Genomic DNA, 23120 nt, shown 5'->3' on the forward strand with positions numbered 1-23120 from the left:
GTTTCCTCTATCATCAATCTTTTGGACACTTTTTTTGTGTTCTTCTGTGCATTGTGGTGGATGTAAGATGGAAGAAGCAGGTAATATTGGTATCATCAATCAATGTCGATTGTTGGAATACGACGCCGTAAATTAGTAGCCAAAAAGTCGAATGTCTTGCTCTAGGATCAACAATGTCCAAATATTTGGCCATGCGAACCGTAAAATTGAAAATGAGTATAAAATAAGTGTAAATTACAATTTTTTTTATTAACCTTGATATCCAACCTGCTATGCTAGCTGATTAATTCCAAGACGATCACTTGTAGAGTCATTGTATTTGAACATCTGTGGCTGCAAAGGGATTTTTATTCCTTCTTGAATTCGAACTGGGATACCCACACGCTTTTGATCGTTGGAGTCAAAGCTCAAACTAATCGGACACCACCCTTGTGGTTGTAAATTACACTTTTAGTTCTAGGTGTTTTTAACGGTCCTTGTCTTTTAAAAAAATCAATAGAATGTGTCATTGTGATGTGTTTTCTAGCGAATTATATTTTTATGGTTGCATTTCTTTAATGAGTTGGGTCCATGTAGTTGTAGTTTTTTAATGAGTTGAGTCCCTAAATATATCAATAACATGGGTCCTTACACCCTTGTTATTCTTATTTGAACCTTTATATAGAAAAAGTTCAAACGTGAATAACTTTATTTTACGAAAAGATGAGACTTTAATGTTATTATAATCAATCACATGTGATACTTAGACATGGCAACGGGGCGGGGATGGATTGGATTTTGTAATCCCCGATCCCGGTCCCCGACAGGTGCGGGGATTAACATCCCAACCCCGGTCAAACTCCATGAAGAATATTCATTAGTTTGAGTCTATCGGGGATCCTCGACCCGCACCCCGAGGCCAGGTTTAGTGGGGAATTCCCGTCCCCGTTCGGGTCGAGTTCCTCATAAGGTCGGGGCAAATCACCATTCTTAGTGATACTTAAGCTATATTTGGCAAAATCGTTTGGTATCTAATAAGCTAGTTGATAAACAAATCATGTTTGATAAAAATTAACTTATGAGCATGTAAAATGGTCAAAGATGACATCTTAAAAATTTAGTCAGTTATAATATTTTATAATAAAATTAAAACAAATCTCTAATAATACAATATGTTAATTAATATAAACAAGATAATAAAAAAAAATTAATAATATAATATGTTAATTAAAAAATTATCAAATTGATTATTGTTATATATGTACCTTACATGAATTTTAGATAAAACCTACATTAATTTATTATTTTAAACACCATTATATATAATGTAAATAAAATTGATCAACCTCACATATCCTAATTAATTAATAATTTTTCAAAAAATGTAACTAATAATTAAATTAATGTTTTTAATCACTTAATTAATTAGTGTTAACTATGTAAACCAATCTTTCTTTTTTATTAACCTGGATATCCAATCTGATATGCAAGCCGACTAATACCAGGACGACCACCTGCTTTGTAGATAGTCCGGAGTCACCGCATTTGAACCTTCGTGGCCACAAAGACATTTTTATTCATATTTGGATTTGAACCTGGGATCTCAAACCAATCAGGCACCACCCTTGTGGTTTATGTGAACCAATCTTAACCCTTAATCATTGAAATCTATGGATTAAATCATGACATATTTGTAATAAATGAAAATTTAAACAAAAATAAACATTGATGAACATTCTAGAATAGAGGTATTTGTGGAAAAGATCATGCATATGAACACCTGTGAAAAATCTTATCGAACACCTACGGACATCATATGGTTATGAACACAATCTTATGAATGTGTTATAGTTATGAACATATTATAATACTCTATAATTATTAACACATTTTTATGAACATCATTGAATACTATAAAAGTAATTTACACATATAAATTACATATTTGTCATTCATCAGTAAATCAAACATTTGAAGTAACCTAGTAAATCTTATTTGATCCAATAAGTTCACAAAGTGAACACCATATTTTTGGTTAACAAAATATCTTCTCTCCATATACGTATGTATGTATATATATGTATATATAGATGGAGGTTTGAAAAACAACACGATACACGTTAGGGGCTTGGTGGTGTGCAGGCAACCTAGGTCGCTCCCGTCATCGATTAAGACATTGCTTGGCAAACATAAGCTAGCTTATATTTACCAAATAATGCCTTAATTATGACGCGATCGACCTAGGTTGAGGTCCAAATCACCCGATGCCTCCAAGTCCCTCATATGTATCAGATGTTCTCATGTTCTCAAAAAATGAAAGTATTGTTGTTCGAACCTCCACTTGTATATTTAAGCAATTCAGTAAGAAAGCTTGGATAGCAAAACCGATTCGATCTCATCTCCCTTGAATATGCATTACATGTTTTCTACTATTTTCTCGATTAGTCGATATATTGAACAAATTAAATTAGGTTAATATACTAAGAACTGAAAAATATAGCACTAAAGGTTAAAAAAAGATCAAACAACGCCTTACGGAAATCAGACATCAGGCCATGGTGTGCCACGGAGTTAACATGGTGTCGAAGACGAGCGTAGGGCCACGCGAGAATATTGGTTAGTATTAATGTAGGTTTCAGCCTTCTCTTGCATACTTGATTTGCCAGAGCTCTACATCCTGTCCTCGATCGTAATTATCCGCATACCGAGGGATCTCGGTAAGATCAATGCGGGTGCCGACAAAGGCACATAAAGATCGATTTTCAAGATCATCGTGTTCTACTTCATCTATCATCGTCAAGCAACCATCAGCAATTGAAAGCGGTAAAAGATGATCGAGGATTGTTAAAACAAAAGATGAAACTTACCGCTCTCATCCCTCACGTATCTTCGAAAACACGAATACCCATTTGCAACAACGTCGAGATCGTCAAGACTGAAGTTGTAACGCTTTTCGAGGGCCAAATATAACACCTGAATAAGAGGATTACATTTTCTACTTCTCTAAACAAAAGCAATGGCGAAACCCTTTTCTAAACAAAGGGCTGAATGCAACGAAGTTTATCTTAATTCCTATTCGGTGTAACAAAAAGAAATTCTCAATTGATGCAACAATTTTTCAGATTTTCCTATTTTACCCATTTTGACCGGTAACATGCTAATCTTGTAACATTTGAAAACGTGGATATCTAGTTTATCGTCCACTTCACCATAACCCTTTCCTAAACATTTTGTAAACGAGCATCTATGTCATCAAATGTTACTAGATCAAGTATGTCATCGGTCAAAATGGATAAAAAATAGGAAATTTTTAAACTTTGTTACATCGATTAAAAAAAACCCCGTTAAACCATTTAGGAACTAAAGCAAAGTTTGATGCATTTTGCCCTTCTGCAATCGTTTTAACTTTTTAACTCGTACCTTCTTCAAACCGCTCGAGAGTAATCTCTCTAAAGTACCGAATAAAGCATCAGTGAGATCATCACTATAAATTACATCAGCAGCTACCAGCAAAGATGCCCTCTCAAGTTCTTCAAATTCTGATGGATTCCAAGCATAACTAGATTACAAAAGCAGGCGGAGTCCTAACCACTCGTTAGCAAAAATAGGTGGTCCTGAGTAGGGGTGTAAATGATTTGAGCTTTTAATGAGCTACTCGAGCTCAAGTCAATCTCGAACACAAAATAAAGCTCGTTAACTGAACGGGTCAAACTCCATAACACCAATGTTCGACTCGACTCGTTTGAAAGCTTGATTAAACTTTACGAGCCAAGTCAAGCCATTCGAACATGCTCTTTTTCAAACCAAACATATTTATATGTTTATACATTATTTAATCAAAATGTAGAAATTATCAAGCTTGAGCAAATAAACAAGTTAATCGATCTCGAGTTCAAGCTCAAACATTGAAAAAATATTCGAGCTCAAGCTTGAGCCCAACTTCGAAAAAAAGTTATTCGAGCTCCAGCCTGCTACTCGGCTCGGCTCGGCTTGTGTACACCCCTAGTCGTGAGTAAATATACACAAAAAAAACCAACCCAAAACCAGCTGGTCCTAGTAAGCCTGAAGCCCGGTTCGAGCCAGGCCTCAAGAGCTCGATCAGAGCGAAATCTTGGGGGCTGGTCCGCCTGAAAAATCCCAATTGGAAGGCCCAATGCTAGGCTCAAAAAAGCCCGGGCCTTGTGCATGTCTAGTTGTGAGCAAGGTAAAAATGACACTGTTATCACCTGTGACAAGGTGCAGAATTGCGTTGCATAGGGGGCCATGAAGCCTTCCAATCAAGTTCACGTACATAAACCGAAGTTTTAGAAGGTAGCATTGCGGAGTTGAGATGGACAGTCTTAGCACAATTTTCAAGTATCTCTACCCCATGATCTATCAAACAAGAATAGAAGCATTATAGATATAAGAATGAGAGAAACAACATATCGGGTAACTTGCGATTTGGTACGCAGACAAGACGAGACTCGTGAGATTGAGGTATGCGGATCAAAGAATTATGGAAACACTTATATTTTTTAATTTCAACATGGGTAATTTAGTAATTTAACTATCTTGTCTCATCTCCCAAATTTTTGTTCCACCTATTTTGGTGGGATAAAAAGCTGCATTCTTTCCCCAATCAGTCCTTTCCTACCTATAATTGTCGCACCAAACATGGGGCAAGTTTTTGTGTTATCATGTCCTGTCTACGTACCATATGCATCCTTAAGGTTATAACCAAGCATCCCAGATAAAGAACATAAACACAAGGAGGAGGGAACCAATCCGACTATATATAAGGTTGGGTTCGAGTGAGAAATGTCATTTTTTATGACAAGTGTAACCTTCACATGCACATAATCTATGTGAATCTACCTTTTCCACCTTCACATAAACTGGTTAAGGTACACATTCAGGTCTCATCGCCTTAAACACCTTCACAAAATATAAAGCAACATTCACACAATACAAGAGTACCTTCACTTTTCACCAAAATCTTTTTCTCACATGATCCCAACTCTCTCTCTCTCTCTCTCTCTCTATATATATATATATATATATATATAGGGTCAGGTTCAAGCGAAAGCCCCAAAAAAATGAAAAAGTGAGGAACACTCTAATAACCGTTCACCTATAAGATATGCACATATGCATTCAAGTAATTTGTAAGTCACTTGTCTTGTATGCACATGTGCATAAGTGCATAAAAACCATGAAACCTCTTAAATTGCTTGTATGCACATGTACATACTGTACAGATGAATCGTTACAAGTGTGTTCATTAGTTTTTCATTTTTTTGGGGTTTTCCCCTCAACCTCACACACACACACACTCTCTCTCTATATATATATGATGATGATGATGAGTACCTGTCAGAAAGACTGTTTTAGCAACCCGTGCAAGTAGCATACCAACCAATCCTGGTAAAGATACAATGACATCCTGTCATGTAAGCACTGATGTCTCAGATTCAAGCAAATGCATAAAAAACTGAAAACGGAAGGCTTAATGTTAAAACGATTTAATCGACCAAATGCTCTTAGTTGCTAGACCTTTATGGCCCTAAAGCAATATAAAAAGTTCAAATCCTATAGTAGCCGAACGAACATTAGACTAGATAAAAACTCAAAGGACCCAACGTTGCATTATCTATCTGAAGTAAAAGGGTCTGATCTATGTCGAAGCTCGCAGCCCAAGTGAACTTTTTTATGAGACTGTATATTCTTTTTAGAATTGTATGATTTTGTCCCTGTAGTTTGTTAATAACTTCGATTTTCGTCCCTGTGGTTTAGAAATTGCGATTTTCATCCCTATGGTTTGCAATTTATTGCTATTTTTGTCCCTGAACTAATTCCTACCTTTAAGTAGGAGGGACCAAAATAGTAAAGAATTGTAAACCACATGGACTAAAACAATAAATTTTAAATCATAAGGACGAAAATAGCAATGAATTACAAACCATAGGGACGAAAACTGCAATTTCTAAAGTCTAAACCACAGGGAAGAAAACCATAATTTACTCTTCTTTTTATATAAACCGCTTGGGTTGGGTTGGGTTGTGACGCACTGGTTAAAGGCTCGGGGGATGTACTGGAAATCTCATCATCCCCTGGTTCGAATTCTGGCGCTGCCAAAGCCCTTGTGGCCATGGAGGTTCACTTGCGATGACTCAGGCCATTTGTGGTTTCTTGGGGGATTAGTCAGTGAGCAGAAGCTTCCTCGAAAACCCACGGTTACCTAGCAGGTCACCCACAAAAGAATCAAAAACACTCAAATTAGCATCAAGACTACCTGTACCAGCACCAAGTTCTACTGCCACAATCCCATCAAACTCAGACGAAGTGAACATCTTATGCAAAACAAAATCGGCGAGTACCAGTTCGGCTCTCCAAACCTAATAAAGAAAAACGATATTAGCGTCACCAAAGTAAAACAATAGAGGGAATAAGGAAGGCTCAAAAGTAGAACCGTGAATATTCTGAAACCTGGAAACCAACTATTAATGTTTTATTCATAATTGTAATCGCAATAGATATTTATGATGAATATTATTCATAATAAAAATGAATGATATTCATGATGAATAATATTCATAATAAAAATGAATGATATTCATGATGAATAATATTCATGAATATTTAAGAGTTATTTAACATGAATAATACATGAAATGGGAACCAACAGGTTCTCACAATATTTATAGTTCTCATTTGAACTTTCCCCTAGAGAGAACCACACGCATCTTTCCCAAAGGCAGACCCACTATGGTGCATATCCTTCTTCGTAGTGTAAAAAAATTTAGGGTCATGAAATGTACACCATATCATTTTGTTGGGTGCAACCGTATATCTTTTTTCTCTTCGTTTCTTAATAGTCAAATAGTGTCACCACTTGAAAAAATTCTTAGGTCCGCCTCTGACATTTCCTACAGCATATTAGAGATAGATAGCCACAAAAACATATATTTTGCTTCTAATTATTGTGGAGGGGAGACACGGATACAACAAGCACCCTCGTGGCACATAAAAGCATCTTGAAAATGACTCACGATACATTATGCACAAACATGCACACAAAGATGTACCTTAGACAAGCTCGTTACAAAGTTTAGCCTCGAGAACTGTGAAGTTCAAATATATCAGATAGAATCAATTATTACCTGCAAACCAACCTTCGGAATTGATGATGTTATGTTATGCCGGATATCCACAACAAACTTGTCCTTTGAATGTTCTGAAAAACAAGATGATTCCTTTAGAAATTATTCCGGGTGAGAAAAATGCATACACGCATTAAAGGTATTCTATGAATATGATCAGATAGCGTGGTCAGTATTGAGATTTGTGATTCCGTGTCTCTCTTATCTTGCGTCCCTCGTGTCTCTCTTATCTTGCGTCCCTCGTGTCTCTCTTGCTTCCTTTTTGGTTCACTATACCGATTACATGTATGCAGACACTTTTACGTTACTTTTCTCATCTGTCTCCTTAGGCCATCTCCAACCGATGTGCTAAAGCGCTAAAGTGTCATAATATAGCAACAAATATCTCCAATCGATGTGCTAAATTCCTTCTGGGTGGGTCAAAAATAGTCCATGTTGAAGTACACTAACACACTTCAATGAACCTTATTTAACTCAAACAAAATGTAACTGTAATACATGTATTGTTTTGATTGGTTGAAATTTTAATAATTTAAAAAGTTTAAAAACTAAATACTAGTGTTGGCATAATAATATATACAAAGTATAAATTTAACTAATTTACTGAAACCAATTAATATACACAAAAAACTATCATAGTCAAATAAAATATATAAATATAAGTTTAACTATTTACTTAAACTAGTTAATACACACAAAAAATTATTATAGTAAAATTTTCAAATAAATAAAAGTGCTATATTTTAGCACTCGTCAGTTAAAGACAATTAGTGCTATTGGCAAAGGATCGTGTGAGAAGGAGAGTTAAGATGAGAAGCATAAGAAGAGATCTGGACCCTTGATCACCTTTAATCTCAAACCTACCTATGAATTGTGCTTGATACGGGATTGATCCGGTGCATCTCGGTGCATCTCATCCTAATGGCATCCAAGAGGAGAAATCCCTTCTTACACTTCTCATCTTAACTCTCCTTCTCACCGGAACCCAACCCTAGTGCTATTATAATGAATAGTGTAAATCAAGTGCTAAAAATTTGGCACTAATGTTGTATTTAGTACTTTCAGTTGGAGATGGTCTTATATTTTTGTTTTGCAAGTCAAGGGTCTTTACGTAAACTACCTCTCTATCTTCTAGGGTAGAGGCAAGATCTGCGTACATCCTTTCGATTTTAACAGTAAAGTTAACCAGCAAAAAACTATAAACGACATTAAAGTAAGCACAACTTACTTTTGCGTCTAGGTAAAGAAAGATCGCCATCATCATCCAAGCTAACTTCCTGGTGTTGCTTTGAATCATCTACGACTTCATATTCATATTTGCTTTCAATGTACTTAACATCTACATTCAATTATCAGCAAAAAAATAAACATTTCGAATCAAAATTCTCAATCTTAAAACTGGGAACAAGATCATGTTCCCACATTGTTTAATTAGAGTCTTTACGAATTCAAATTACGATTCTCGATTTCGTTCACATTTTACCGCTTATTTGACAATCCCTATTGGTGATTTTGATGAAATCATCTGTTCATTTAATGTAGTTGGATTCACAAAAGAATATGAGGTTGTTAGTTAAACTATATCACGAGCTAGAAGGTGTGGGATACACACTCGTGTAAACTAACTAGAACCCAGAATAGCTGGATGCAAAGGCGGACCTAGAATATTTTTTTAAGTGGTGGCACCATTTGACTATAAAGAAACAAAGTTTTTCACGAAATCTTCAATGATCTATTGGTTAGTTCTTTGTTTTTCATATGTGAGGTCCATGTTCGAGTCTTTTATTGCAAATCTTTTCGGAAACATACTAAATCTCAAATTAAAAGCTAAAACCTAACAAAAAAGACACAAACGAGATTCGAGCACAGATCTAGGGTGGGAGGAAAGCCATGCAAACCAACTAAGGGAACTTGTGTCACCATTGTAGTTTCAAAATATATACGGTTGAACATAACAAAATGATCTAGTGGCGACCTTATAATATTTTACATTAAGACAGAGGAACAAAGCGATGGTCCATGCCACCGCATCCAATAGAGTGGGTCCGCCCCAGGCTGGATGGAGTCTTATGGCAGGGGTTGCGCCCTCTAGCGGGGTCCTAGGGGAAGTGCTCCTAGGGGGTCCAAGGGGCACATGAAGAGAAATGTTTGATGAAAATGAGCTTCTGAATCCATTCAGAAGCCTCTAGGGTCCCTTCAGAAGCCTCTGATAGGTGTAAGCGAATTATTCCAGCAATCATTCTCGCATTCAATATAGAAAGGAAGCGACTATGATTCAAAGGAAATGATTTCTGCCAAATTCGTGACCTGAAATTGGAGACTTAATTTTGTATTACACTACCAGATTTTGGTCGAAAAGCTATTTACTCACGAGCTCCTTTATTTCCTCGATTATCCTCCAACAATCCCATTAGGCGGTAGATGTTTCATCTCATCTAGGAAATCAATTGAAAGAAAACGCTATAAACAACTAAATTTACCTGGTGGAATTGAGAAGGTGAAGTGAGAAACGAAAGATCCTGAGAATTTCGGTGGACAGCCAACGTGAATCTCGCTCATTACATGATCTTCCTCTTCCTTCTCACTGTCTTCCGGTAAATTCATCGTCTCCGGTTGAATCGGTGGCGATATATGTGGTTCGTCGTCATCGCCGTCCATTTTCACCGGTGAGACGAAACCCTACTTCGGAGAAACAATAACCCCCGCGCACCCTCGCGGTATGCCAATTGGATCCCAATTATTATGATAATTTTTAATTGTAAATTGCATGGAAAAAAAATTATTAATATATAAAAAAATTAATATATGATTTTTACAAAATAATATTTTAGATTAGACTGAATTTAAGAGAATTGTGGTTAAATAATAAAAGAAGTAAGATTAAATTAAAGTTGAAGATTATTTAAACTATATTATAAAGCATTTGATAAAAACTCTTAAAAACTATTATTTATGCATGAAATATTGTATATTGATGCATATTACTTAAAATTTCAAGATTACAAGTGTATTATGCACAAGTATAACTTATTAAAGCTCTATTTTTGAATTCGTGTAATTAACTGCGGATAAACATAATCAAATAACGAATAAAATTTTATTTTAAAATATAAAAAATCTAAAATATAATTAGGATAATTAATTATTATCTTTATGAAAATTTATATTATTAAACCAAATACAAATTATTTCGTTATTGAACTTAAATTAAATTATAATAAAAAAATTGAATTAAAAATTACAAAAAAAAATCAAATTGTTAGTTTTATACTAATATGGATATATTTTTATCAAAATTTTATGATATCTTCAAATTTATATTTTATTACAAAATAATAACATTATCGTTTTTTCAAAATCACATAAGATCATAGTATAACATCGAGTGAGATAAAAAAATAAAATAAAATATTAAAATCAAGATGTATCTCGCTGTATTATGCGAGTATCTTTCTAATATAGATAAATAAGAGAAGAAATAATATTTTAATTGAGATTGAGTTGTAAAATGCTGTGAGTAAAGATGATATTATAAGAATATACAACACAACTAACTTGCTTTTACATGAATAACATAAAACGCCCATCTATTTTATTATATATACGATATTTACACCATAAAAGTCCCAATATGAAATATGTCTCTTAAGATTTTGCTCTAAGGGCTGCAAATCTAGCTATAATATCATCATAATCAGGTAGTTTAGGATGAACATGTCCCATTGTCGGCCTCACGGTCGATTCCGGTTGATACGAAGCCGACCGCACGTGTCCTTTTTGTGCCTCCATTGCCACCGGATTCGGCAAACATTCGGTCGAATGTGACTTTGCCTGTGGCGGAGCACGACCTCTTCGGCGGCGGCGGCGGCGACGACTCTTCACGTTTGGTGGTGCTGTTGGTTCGCCATCCCAAATTTCGATGTTTGGATGATTAAGAACTTCTTGGTTTTCCTTATTGTGATCACGTGAGCGATCGGGTTTTAAGTATGGAGGTGGCATGAACCGGAACGGGAAGAATGATCTTTGGTTGGCTGGATCATCCGAAGAACTTTCTTCTGGGGTCGTGCTCGTGCTGGTTTCTCGGCTACTCGAGAATAGACTCGTGGTCCTTGACCAGTAAGTCGAAAGACGTTCACGCATATGATCTATTTGCTTTTCAATAACGGCATTCTCCTTGTTCTTTTCGGCTCGATTACGATCATCTCCATCTTCAATTCTTGTTTCTTGAACGTTATTCCTCTGGCCATTTTCATGACCGGTTCTATTAGGTTCGTTATCTTGATCACCATACGTGTTCTTAGACGAATCCTACAAAAAAAACACGACATTTTTAAGACCAAATAAACAAGACCCACGAGATGAAAATCTTAACGACCCAAACAGTTACCTGGTAAGCACTTACCGGTAAAATTTAACACTACCACTTACTTACTGGGCAAGACTTTAGTCCATCAAAACGTTATCATATGCAACAATTTACTCAGTAAGCGTTTACCATGGTAAGAATTGTCCCCCTCACTTGTCGGGTAAGACTCTTGGTCCTTATCGTTTTTACCGGGTAAGATTCTTGGTCTTTACCATATTCGTCCAATAAGGTAATGTGAATTGGTAAACGTTTACCTTAATAAACTATATTTTTGTTGTTAATATTTTACAGAAGAGCATTGTAGGGCGCGAGTAAAAGCTCTAGATCAACCGTCGAGCCTAAAATTTAGAGATAAAAAAGGTAAAATTTCATCTAAAATATTCAAACCCATGACTTATTGCATATAAAGTGATAAGCCGGTCATCCAAACTGCGCTTGATATCTATGGTAGTTTAATAATTTATCAATCTTGTCTTTATTCAACTTGTTTTGATGGGATAAAAAATGCATTTTTGTTTTGTCATGTCTCATTCTGTCATGTGTACCAAACGCACCCAAAGTGAACAGGATCTTACATGCTTCGATGAAGTTGGCTTGTACGATTTCCGTTCAGATGAATCGGGATCCCAATCTATACCGTGTTCTAATGCTATCTCTTTCATCATCTGAATCTTCATATCCTTCGTGGGATGATCCGGTTTGAACAATTTGACAAACTAACGACAATAGATGTTAATGCTCCGTAATAGGGAAAAAAATATATCAAAATGCATCAGAGTTTGATTTAATTCTCATTTAGTATAACAAAAAAATGGGTAAATTCCATGAAAAAATAACGTAATTTTGGATAACGTGCTTCCAAAACTTTCATTTTGGTACCTAAGGTGTAATGTTTTAAACATTTAAGTACCTGGGTGACCAGTTGAAGCATTAACCTGTTACCATGCTCATGTGGTATCCAGTTAATGCTTCAGCAAATAATACTGAGTTGGATACCACATCACTCGCCACATCATCAAGATAATTAATGCTTCAACCAGATACCCAAGTACTTAAACGTTTAAAGCTTTACATCTTAGGTACCACAATGGAAGTTTTCAAAGTACGTTACCTAAAATATGAATCAAGTTAAAGTACGTTACTTTTTTCGTGCAATTTGCCCAAAAAAAATTATAAGTATTGAGATTTCCTGTTCTTCTACCACTTTGACCGATAGAGTTTTTAATATTTGACGACGTAGATAACCAATTATGAAAAATTGACATCTTATTAATCAGATGTTATAAAATCAGCAAGTCAAAATCAGTAAAAAACGAAGAAATTTGAAACGTTATTATATTAAATAAGATTTCCTAAAACTTTGTTACATTAACTGAGAGAAAATTACTACAACAAACAGAAACTAAGACAAAACTTCATTACATTTTACCGTTTACTTGATTAAAGTTGCAACGAAAGAGTAATAAAAACCGTGTTTGAACTTTTAACGAGCTCGACGAAAGGAACCAACCTCTTTGTTGATAAACGATTCAAGGGAATTCCCATATCTACCGGAAAACAAATTTCTGAGTTCAAGCAATTCCGGCAAACCAGCCACTCTTGCAGCTGCATACATCAAAGATGGAACTGCCTCTCGACATTCCTCTGGGCATTCACTATGAATGACGAAAATTGGCTTTCCGGTTAAAGCTCGTATACAACTTTTACGCAAAAAACGATAACTAATGATACATAAATGGTCGTTTTTATTACCTTTGGTTGTTCATTACCGCGAGATGGTTCGAGATGACCGTGCAAAATTGCTCGATAGACTCGTAACATAATGACCGTTTTTGCTCAAAATATAGCCCGTTGGCCTGTTTCCATCGAATTGGCAAATCATAAATTATCAACAACCAGTCGGACAGTCATGGTCAACTGTCTGTATGGTTTTAACCTACCAGGTAAGAAGGTGGATATGTTTACATAACAACTATAAGATTGTTGTATTTTACTGCACTACGATACAAGCCCACTTAGGACCTATACGAACTGGAATTGTGGAAGGACAGGTCAGGCTAGTTGATTGGGGGAAGGTCCGTCTTTTCAAGCGCTATTATGAACTTTGAACGATTAGACGTTTGATATGCGGACAAAACTAGACGGGACCAACATGAGTGAGATACGCATATGAGAGAATTGCAGATAGTTCACATGGGTAATTTAATAAATTTGTCCAGATTTTTGTTCCACATATTATTTTGGGACAAAAAAACTGCATTTGTCATGTCATGTCCAGTGTACTAAACACAAATCTACTCCCAACATGTTCATTAGATATGACCTAGGCCAAATCGGACCGCACCAGAAACCTAGTCCCGAATAGATATGGTAAGGCTCAGACCCTCCAACCCGTTTTTACTACGAATAAAAAAACTCGGATCGGGCTATGTAAGGATTCTTTATAAAAAAATTTGAATGCTTACGCAAAAACTTTAATTTAAAAATGATTTTTTTTTTAATTTGTCATAAGAATTCATATTTCTACGTAAAATTTGGTTAAAATTAGAAGGGCAAATTGCATGAAAGAAAAGTAACGTATTTTAACTTGATTTCTATTTTGGGTAATGTATTATCAAAACTTTCATTTTAGTATATAAGATGTAAAGTTTTTTACATTTAAGCACCTGGGTAATCGGTTGAAGCATTGACTCAGTATTATATGCTGACGTGGTTAGTGACATGAATTTCTTAACCTAAAATTAGTCTTCAACCGGGTACCAGGTACTTAAATATTTAAAACTTTATATCTCAGGTACCAAAATGGAAGTTATAAAAGTACGTTACCCGAAATAGAAATCAAGTTAAAGTACGTTATTTCTTCATACAATTTGTCCGAATTAGAGTTCAATCGAAAAAAAATGGCTAACTTCAATTTTCACAAAGATTGTGCCATTTTGATCAAATTTCCCAACTTTTACCCTGCTATATGCATCAGAATCGAAACCGTTTTTGAGAAGATCAGCAACATCATTCCTCAAGAACTTCTCCATTGCTTTTCTCCTCTTCCGTATCATCTCGATTCGCATCATCGTTGTCTTGATGTTTGTGTCGCTAATTTCACCAACAAATCAAATGTTCAAAACGGAAATCTCGATTTGAAAACAACAAGATCATGAATGCGTTACTAACCATTTTGTGTAAAAAGTGCTCCTTCTGTACCACGATTCAAACAACTTTCCAACGAGTTTCATGAAATCGTAAATCGATAACTTTTCAAGTTCGAATTGATGGTTTTCAATTGATTGAAAACCTTTTTGTTGTTTGAATACGAGTTTGGGTCAAACAAAGAATCTTCGTTAGAGAAGAAAGGAAGCTTTGATATGAGCAACATCTATCAAATCAAGCAACGAATCTTCGTACATATATACACATTACGTGTATTGAGTAGGTTTACTTTGCAAACCACGTTATTTGTATAAACCGTACAAACTTCATTCAACCAATCATAAATTTTCACTTTGCAAACCAGTTTAACATCGTAATTACGGATCTGGCCATCGCAGTTGCAGATTTGTGTTGACCTTTTAGCTAATACTGCGGATCGAGCTAATAGTACAGACCTGGATATCGCGGAAGTAGTGACGTTTGAATAAACCGGGAGAGAGAAATTGTTAGGAGACCAATTTGGATGTGGGAAATGGTCATTTGAGTCAATTTCCATGTTTTTTAAAGTATTTTCCACATTATTACATATAAATCATATGAACTCTAATGAAATACCAACTAATTTTATGGGATTTCAAAATCCGACGTTTATCAGATTTCATTTTTCAAATCAAGTATGTGATTGAAATATAATTCGATTTCAAATTCCTCTAAATTAAATCTGATTTGTCAAACCAAACGGGACCTACGGGATTAATTAATTAAGATTAACTAGTAGAAAATAATAATTTATATTTTATTTGAAATAAAGGGATTTCATGAAAATAATGTTTCTAAAACGATAAAATATTTAATGACAAAATCTAAGCTTCAAATTTTATTTAATTATTTTGCTAATTATCTATACTACCTTATGAATCAGATTTATCAAAAGTCTTAAAAACAACTTTTAATGCACAAAATATTATACATTTATGTACAAAGTCTTAAAAGTCTTAAAAACAACTCATAATGTGTTAAGTACTACTACTTTATGCATTCAGTCTTAAAATCTCTTAATCTACAATTAAAATAATTTATAGTACAAATTACCAATGCACATTATTATCTTTTCTTTTCATGTTCCCAAAATACGTTTGACACATTTCACTCATGTCTGCACTCTCTCATACCTCTATGTCTTCTGTCCATCTCCCAATGTGAGATTCAAATTGATATTCATCACGAGTTATTAAAAGTTCTCTCATTCATCTCCCATTCAATTGCTCTAGAACTCTCGATCTCTTAATTCTTTGCTCTTGGTGTAAATCGAACACATTTCTGGAGTCGTTTAAATATGTACGATTTTAAATATATTGGATTTTAAACGGTCATACAATTTTTTTCATCATATACTGTAACTAGAATCATAACTCTTATTTATTCAAATTGTATTAATATGTAAAGACCAAATGTAACTTATATCATCGTTAAATCTTCTTTAATAAAACCAGTGAAGCTTCAAAATCGTTATAATTCACGGCTCCTGCCGCATTGCTCGGGTACACAACTAGTATATTATAAAAGTAAAAGTAGTACGAGATACCAAATTTGTTATAGAAAATTGAAATTAAGGAAAGAAGAAGGTGAATAGACAAAAAAAAATGCCCCCTCACTAATGGAAACTTTTTTTTTTTGTAAGGGTGTCCGGGCCAAAGCCCGACTAATCCCCGACAAATGTTGCCAACACTACCCTCCCAGGGCTCGAACTCGGGTTCATGAGTATGTCATGCCCAAGCCTTTACCACTAATGGAAACTTAATTGAACGAGTTTGAGAAATGACCATATTCGTTACAAAAATGAAACTATAGGAACGTCCCTTGTTAATAATTTATTTCAGAAACCTTACTCGTTAATTTCTGTAAACCAAAATTAATCGTATATTTGTTCCTACCAATTAAATTAAATTATTAGCATTTCATATGATTTTTTTTAACAAATATCGAGATAATAAACTTATATAATATTTTATTAATGGACGCATTGCATGAAAATGTAACATACTTTAACTTAATTCTTATTTTGGGTAACGTACCTTTAAAACTGATATTTTGGTAGCTAAGATGTAAAGCTTTAAATATTTAAGTATTCAGATAACTGGTTGAAGACTAATTTAGATAAAAAAAAAAAGACTCATTTTAGATTACAAAAATTCATGTCGCTAATTATGTCAACAAATAATACTGAGTTGTACATCAACATGATAACCTATTAATGTTTCAACCACTTACCCAGATATTTAAATGTTAAAAATGTTATATCTTAGGTACCAAAATGAAAGTTCTGAAAGTACGTTAGCCAAAATAGGAATCAAGTTAAAATACGTTATTTTTTCATGCAATTTACCCTTTAATAATATAACTGATGTTGAAACCTTCATAAAAAATTAACTGAAGTTAATATAATTAATTTTAGAGATTTATATTTTTTGTTTTTATCAGTCGAATATGGGGTATCTGGGATTGCTTATGAAAACAACTTATTGACTTATTTCGATGTGACACTGATAATAACTACTTTTAAGTATTTAAATAAACAACTTATACCGATATCAAACTGATAATAAAAAGTTTTTATAAATTTAAATTATTCGAACCTATAATAAGTTAATAAGTATTGTTATGAAAAACATAATTTATTTGAAGTTAAACAATCACAAGCACCCCCTATGTTTTATTGTTTCATTCATAGGTCGCCTATAAAAGGATATCGATTTGGCGTTGGCGTTGGCGTTAGGTTTATTTGATCCCAATTGTATCGTATTCGTGTAAAGCGCCAAACCCTAATTCCAGATTCCGATCATGTCGTCCAAGCAAGGTACTCCATGGTTGATTTTTCCTCATTTCTTTTTCGTAAGAATCTCAGATATTCGATCCGTTAATTTCTTGAACCTAAAACTCTGTGATACGGAACTTGTTGTTTGGCAGGAGGAAAAGCAAAGCCATTGAAGCAACCTAAGGCTGAGAAGAAAGAATACGACGAGGTATTTTGATGGATTCCATCTTTTCGATATATTTAGTTTTTGGATTTCTGATTTCGTGTCATGATTCCGATTGTTGATTATTGACTATTTTTTATGAGAATTAGTATTCTGATATTTTATTAGATCCTACGTCAATTTAGTTAGTGTTTCTTCTTTCCTTTCTAGAGTGTTTTGTTGCTTTATGAAGTGTTTTCTTCTCTCTGATCTTATCTGATCAGTAATTAGCATGGCCAATTCAACTGGGCACGAAATAGTAAGTGATTGTTGGCCAGGCTTTCTCAAGTGGTAGGGATTTGCTTAGGATGATGAAATCTTTTGAGTTCAAAGAATACACTTGTATATTGGCAAGACAGCAAGTGAATTATCAACTCCTTGTGAAATTGACGGTGTTGGGTGTGGTTTAAATATTGGTTTATCTAATTGTATCTTAATAATTAAGTAATTAGGTTATGTCTCAAAGTTCACCCGCCACTGAATGTTGTGTTTTGACGTTTGAGTTTCTTATTGGGCTGAAACATATTATTTCACGATGCTACTTTTGTCCTGTGGATTAAAGAATCATGTTTGATTCAATATGACATGATGCATTCGTTAGACCTACTTGCACTGCCTTAGCTCTTGATGGGTAGTCCAAATGGATCAATTTGGGTTTCTTCTCAATGGTGGCACAAAATTATTAGCATAAAGTATAAAAAAAATCATAGATTCATAGTTGCAAATTACAGTACAAAGCACTAAGAAATCAGATCTAGTTTCAACAATTTCTAGTTACGCCTTTGTGTTCCATAATTATTAACCATCAAAACTCAAATTTTAAGCTTTAGTATGCTATTGTAGCCTTTAGTTTTTATGGTGAGGATGCTCAAATCACAATGGTGGCACCTTTTGAGAGTCTTAAAAATTCGACACCTATGTGGCGACAATTGAGTGGGAGCGCGGTACCCCCTAGGATATACCTAAATGCGCCCCTGGGTTTCTTCCCCCCTCCCTGTGTTGAATTCCTTGAAGAAAGCTCTTTTTATTGTTTCACTTCTTACCTTGATATCCGAGTTTTAAGTTATCAACATTAGTGCCATTTTGTTGCTGTGGTTTGCTCATTGCTTGAAAATATCACGTCATTGAAGTCAAAATACAACAAGCAAATAGTAATATCCTGTGTCCCTTGATTGGAACGTATGAGTTTCTACCATAAATGAATAATTTCTTTCTTGATCCTTGTTGGAGAACATGAGTCAATCCCTTCAATGTTCAGTGTTATGTTTGGAAATAGAAGACAGTGTTTAGAAAGCTTGGTGATGAGCGCACTTAAATTTCAAATAGCAAAGTAAATGCAAAATATGTTTTTTGAGATTAAAAGATGTGCAAGTCAACGTTTGCAATTGATTCAAAATCAATCTTTTGCTTCCATTTCTGAAATTCATCTGAATTCATTTCCTCTTTTTCCCCTTTTTTGTTTAATAATTCATAACTAAATAGAAGTTCATGATACAAAAGCAGATAGATCTGTCGATGTTTGTATAAATAGCTGCCGACTTGCCAACAGTCCTTGTCTCAGTGACAGTCAAATTATCATTTCAATCCCACTGACCATAAGGTTGTGGGTTCAATCCTCCTCAGAGACATCAATCTAGGTGTGAGTATTTGTCATATAACAAAAAAATAACTGCAGCCTGCATGTATGGCATATGCAGATATGCTTGATGTCACACCAGTTCTGATTTTACATATTCTTATGGTTGGTAATGCGCTTTGTCTTTGCAGATTGACAAGGCCAACATTCAAAAGAAGAAGGACGAGGAAAAGGTGAGATTTGGTTTTCTGGTCTCTGGTAGTGTCTTATTTTAGTTGTGGACATATACGTTAGACCTTAGAGGTGATCATTCGCGGGCTTGGCTTGGGCTTGACCTGTTCTTTTGTCCACTGGGCTTAATTTAGAAAAACCGAAGACCTTTTCTGCAAGCTTGATAACTTGTCCAGACCCGCTCTATAAACAGGTTGGGCTTGCCCACGGGCTAACGGCCCTAAAAAGTCTCTTACCTTTAAAGAAGGATATATGTGAAATCACAAGTTATGTAAAACCATTCGAAATACACAATTTTCTTTTGAAAATAAAGTAGAACTTAGTAGATACATAAATTAAAAAGCAAAAATGATTTCACAAAATAGAGTGTGGACATTTTCTCTCACAATTCTTCAAAAAACAATATATTCAAATTTCCACCTAAAATTATCTTTATAGCAGAGAAAATCACAAAATATATGTAGACTAAAAGTTACTTAAATGTGTGACCTGCCCTGTTTTTTCTTTTTTTGCATTGCCCATGTCTGCCAATTAATCTTAACTGGCTGGTCTAGGCCGTATATGTAACACCCCCAAAGCCCAAAGCAACAGAATGGCCTAATAACTTCGAATCCAATTTAAAACCATGGTGGAAGTTATTGGTGCCCCACTACTTGGGACTTATAAGAAGCTAACAATTCTCACTTTTTATCCTTGTGAGACGAGTTGTTATAGTATATATTTTGAGAATGGTTGTCCAGGCTAGAGATGCACAAGGGCCGGGCTTTTTGGGACTTCCAAACCCTTTTACAGTGAGCAATGAAAATGGCCCGGGCCGAGCGGGGTTGGGCTTGGGGGTTGAAAAGGACCCGATTGGGCTTTTCTGGTCCTTGCCTGTTGCCAATATTTCGGCCTGTCCTGGGCTTTGGGCTCACTAGGCCTGGGTTTTTTTGGTCCGGGCTCAGGCCAGGCTCTGGGCTTGGGCTTTTTTGTGCATCTCTACTCCAAGCCAGCTTTTCTAGCTGCTGTCTGACCATGTATATCTCCAAGGGACTGTTTGGTGATAAAACTGTTTGTGTGAATTAGTTTGTTTATATAGATTGAGAAGGTTTTTGTATGGGAGATTTTTTCATAGATGGAAGGAGCGTTACCGAATAATCAACTTTAAGCCACTACCAAACAGTCATGTATAGTTGACCGAATAAGCTGCGAGTTCCATTAAGCTCATTAAGCTGCTAACAAACAAGCATTAATATACACGTTCCTAAAATTTAATTGTGCTTTGTGGGCAGGCACTGAAGGAGCTTAGAGCAAAAGCTCAAAAAGGAGCACTGGGCGGTACGGGTCTGAAGAAAAGTGGAAAGAAATGAAGACCCACGAAACCGAAATTGTTGCATAAGATATGATGTTGTGACTAGTGAACTGCTACTAGACCGTTTACTATTTGTTGGTATATCAAATCTTCAGTAATAATCATGATGCTGATATTGGTCTTGAATCTTGATGTTGTTTTGGCTGCACCCATTTGTCGAGCAGATCCAGTTTCCGTGTATCGTCTTGGGCGTCTCCGATTCCCTGAATCGAGACTATATTTCGAAATCTAAGCCCCAAAAACGAGGTTAACAAGATGAGTTAAATCTCTTTTGTGACCCCCTTTCGAGCGGGTGGTCACTGAAAAGGGAACATTACGGTGTTAAACATAGGTACGGATCTACATAGGTGCGTATGGTGGCATGAGCCACCGATTCATGATCCTATTGTAGTGAAAAAAGTTCCGCATCAAAGACTCTTAACGATTCAAAGACTGCCTCTTAATTGAATTATTAAGAAGTAAACAAATAACCCATGATAGTTCAATTAAGAGACAACCATTCTAAAACCCTCTGAATGATATTGTATTCTCTGCCCTAGCCATTCCGCACTTAATTTCATTGTAAACAATTACCAAACGATTATATTTCATTTTGTACTATGTCATGAGAGTCTTAATCATTTGACCATTTAATTATTCTACATCAAACCATTCAACAACTGCCAAACAACCACTAACCCTTTGACAAGGAAAGGACCATAAGAAATTTACTGAAATAGCCAATCTTCCAAAGAGGGTTCATTTTTTTACCCATTTTCAAACCTTTTTTTCACTTTGTAGTTAATCCGTATGCATGTGTGAATAGGTTTCCGGCAAAAATAGAAGTGAATGCTTAACCATAAAGTGGAATTCTGCTTAAGCAGTGGTTAAAAACTGAATTGAGGTCTGAAAATGGTTATAAAGTGAAAAGAGCTTCGAAAATTGACTATTTATGTAAATTTCCCGAACTATACTACCATGTTCATATGAATTCTTTTTATAGTTTTTCCTTCTTTTATGGTCAAATAGTGCTATCGTTTGAAATTTTCCCAGAACTGCCTTTGTGTTAACAGAGCGCACTTTTTCTTAGGGTGTATGTTTGAGTTTGATAACTGTAACCGGGGAGTTAAGATTGAGCTCCGTGTGGGCATTGGGTTCTTAAGCCAACCACCTAACGGGTACACGATGGGTTGTTGTGTACCTGATTTGTCTTTTACATGATGCTTTTGAGACTATGCAAGTGCTCTTGATGATATCACTGTGATACACCCAACAAGACTCTGACCGGAAAACAACGAGGAAAACAAAGGAATTGCTTTATTTGGTCATTTTGGTGGGTGTTTTTTTGATGCTTATGAATTTATTTAACTCATTATTACTTTCTTGTTAAACTAAAATGAACAGAAAAAATAGTAGTGTCGACCTAACGGTAAGGGTTTGAGATTGCTCCAAAGGCTAGTAGTTTAAGTCTTTTCAAGCAACTGGTCCACTGTAGGGTTTGCGTGTTAGTTTCAAAGTCCTATAAATTTATACATGCAATTGGACACTCAGGGGTTGTTTACTTACAACTTAATGAACTTAATGGTTTGGACCGCTTATTTGCTTAGTCATATAAGATTGTTTCATTAAGGCTTAATCGTTAAGCCATGAACCCAAAATGACTATATGGAATAAGCTAGGACCCTGACCCGTCCTCATCAAGCCACCTCAAACAACTTTAATGCCGTAATTGCCCCCATAAATAATCAAACCATCTCTTTTTGCCTCTCTCAAACCTATCTGTTTTCTCGTCCACCAACAAATTTATCTGGACAAATAACTTAATACATACAAGATTTGCCAGAAAGTAATAAAAGTAAATAGTCCCTACGGTCATGTGAAAAAAAGAGTTTTGAAGTAAGACTTACGAGTCGAATATGACGGTTAAGGCAACTAGAGATAGATAACTCGTAGTTCTAGATATTATTAAAATAATACTAGAAGGGTACTCGCGCAATTTAACGAGATATATCTTCATTTGATGTTTTGTTTTTTTGGTTGTTGATATATAATACAGTTTATGTGGTTTTGATAAAGATAATGTTTTTACTTTTGAATAAAWATAWATTTGAARATATTATAAAATTTAAAAAAAAATATATCGATATTAATATCAAATTAACTATTTAAAAGCTTTTTTTTGTACAATTTCTTTAATTTAAATTTTTTATTATATTTAATTTAGGTCTAATAGCGAAGTAATTTTTTTTTTTTGGTTTAACAATATAATTTTTATAAAGATAATGATTCTGTTAGAACTCAATGATTATCTTAATTATAGTTTAAATTTTAA

General features: G+C 34.9%; 2 protein-coding genes and 1 long non-coding RNA gene across 3 annotated transcripts; 1 reads left to right on the top strand and 2 right to left on the bottom strand.

The window, feature by feature from the left end:
• Positions 1–2353: 2353 nt before the first annotated feature.
• LOC112511835 (methyltransferase-like protein 22) lies at positions 2354–9815 on the bottom strand. The gene is made up of 9 exons (XM_025117644.1): positions 9602–9815; positions 8350–8460; positions 7122–7195; positions 6254–6356; positions 5332–5382; positions 4206–4353; positions 3400–3538; positions 2847–2952; positions 2354–2766 (listed from the first exon to the last, which is right to left on the bottom strand). The coding sequence occupies exons 1-9, from the start codon at positions 9777–9779 to the stop codon at positions 2615–2617; spliced, it is 1062 nt and encodes a 353-aa protein (XP_024973412.1). The 5' UTR covers positions 9780–9815; the 3' UTR covers positions 2354–2614.
• Positions 9816–10766: 951 nt separating this feature from the next.
• Positions 10767–14558, bottom strand: LOC112510991. The gene is made up of 5 exons (XM_025116345.1): positions 14397–14558; positions 13240–13343; positions 12998–13142; positions 12063–12203; positions 10767–11429 (listed from the first exon to the last, which is right to left on the bottom strand). The coding sequence occupies exons 1-5, from the start codon at positions 14556–14558 to the stop codon at positions 10767–10769; spliced, it is 1215 nt and encodes a 404-aa protein (XP_024972113.1).
• Positions 14559–17407: 2849 nt separating this feature from the next.
• On the top strand, positions 17408–20959 carry LOC112511496. The gene is made up of 4 exons (XR_003069088.1): positions 17408–17491; positions 17602–17657; positions 19419–19460; positions 20730–20959. It is a non-coding gene; the product is annotated as an uncharacterized LOC112511496 (long non-coding RNA).
• Positions 20960–23120: the final 2161 nt, after the last annotated feature.

Source organism: Cynara cardunculus, assembly GCF_001531365.2.
Source record: "Cynara cardunculus var. scolymus isolate 2C chromosome LG 4, CcrdV1, whole genome shotgun sequence".
Lineage (NCBI taxonomy): Eukaryota > Viridiplantae > Streptophyta > Magnoliopsida > Asterales > Asteraceae > Cynara > Cynara cardunculus.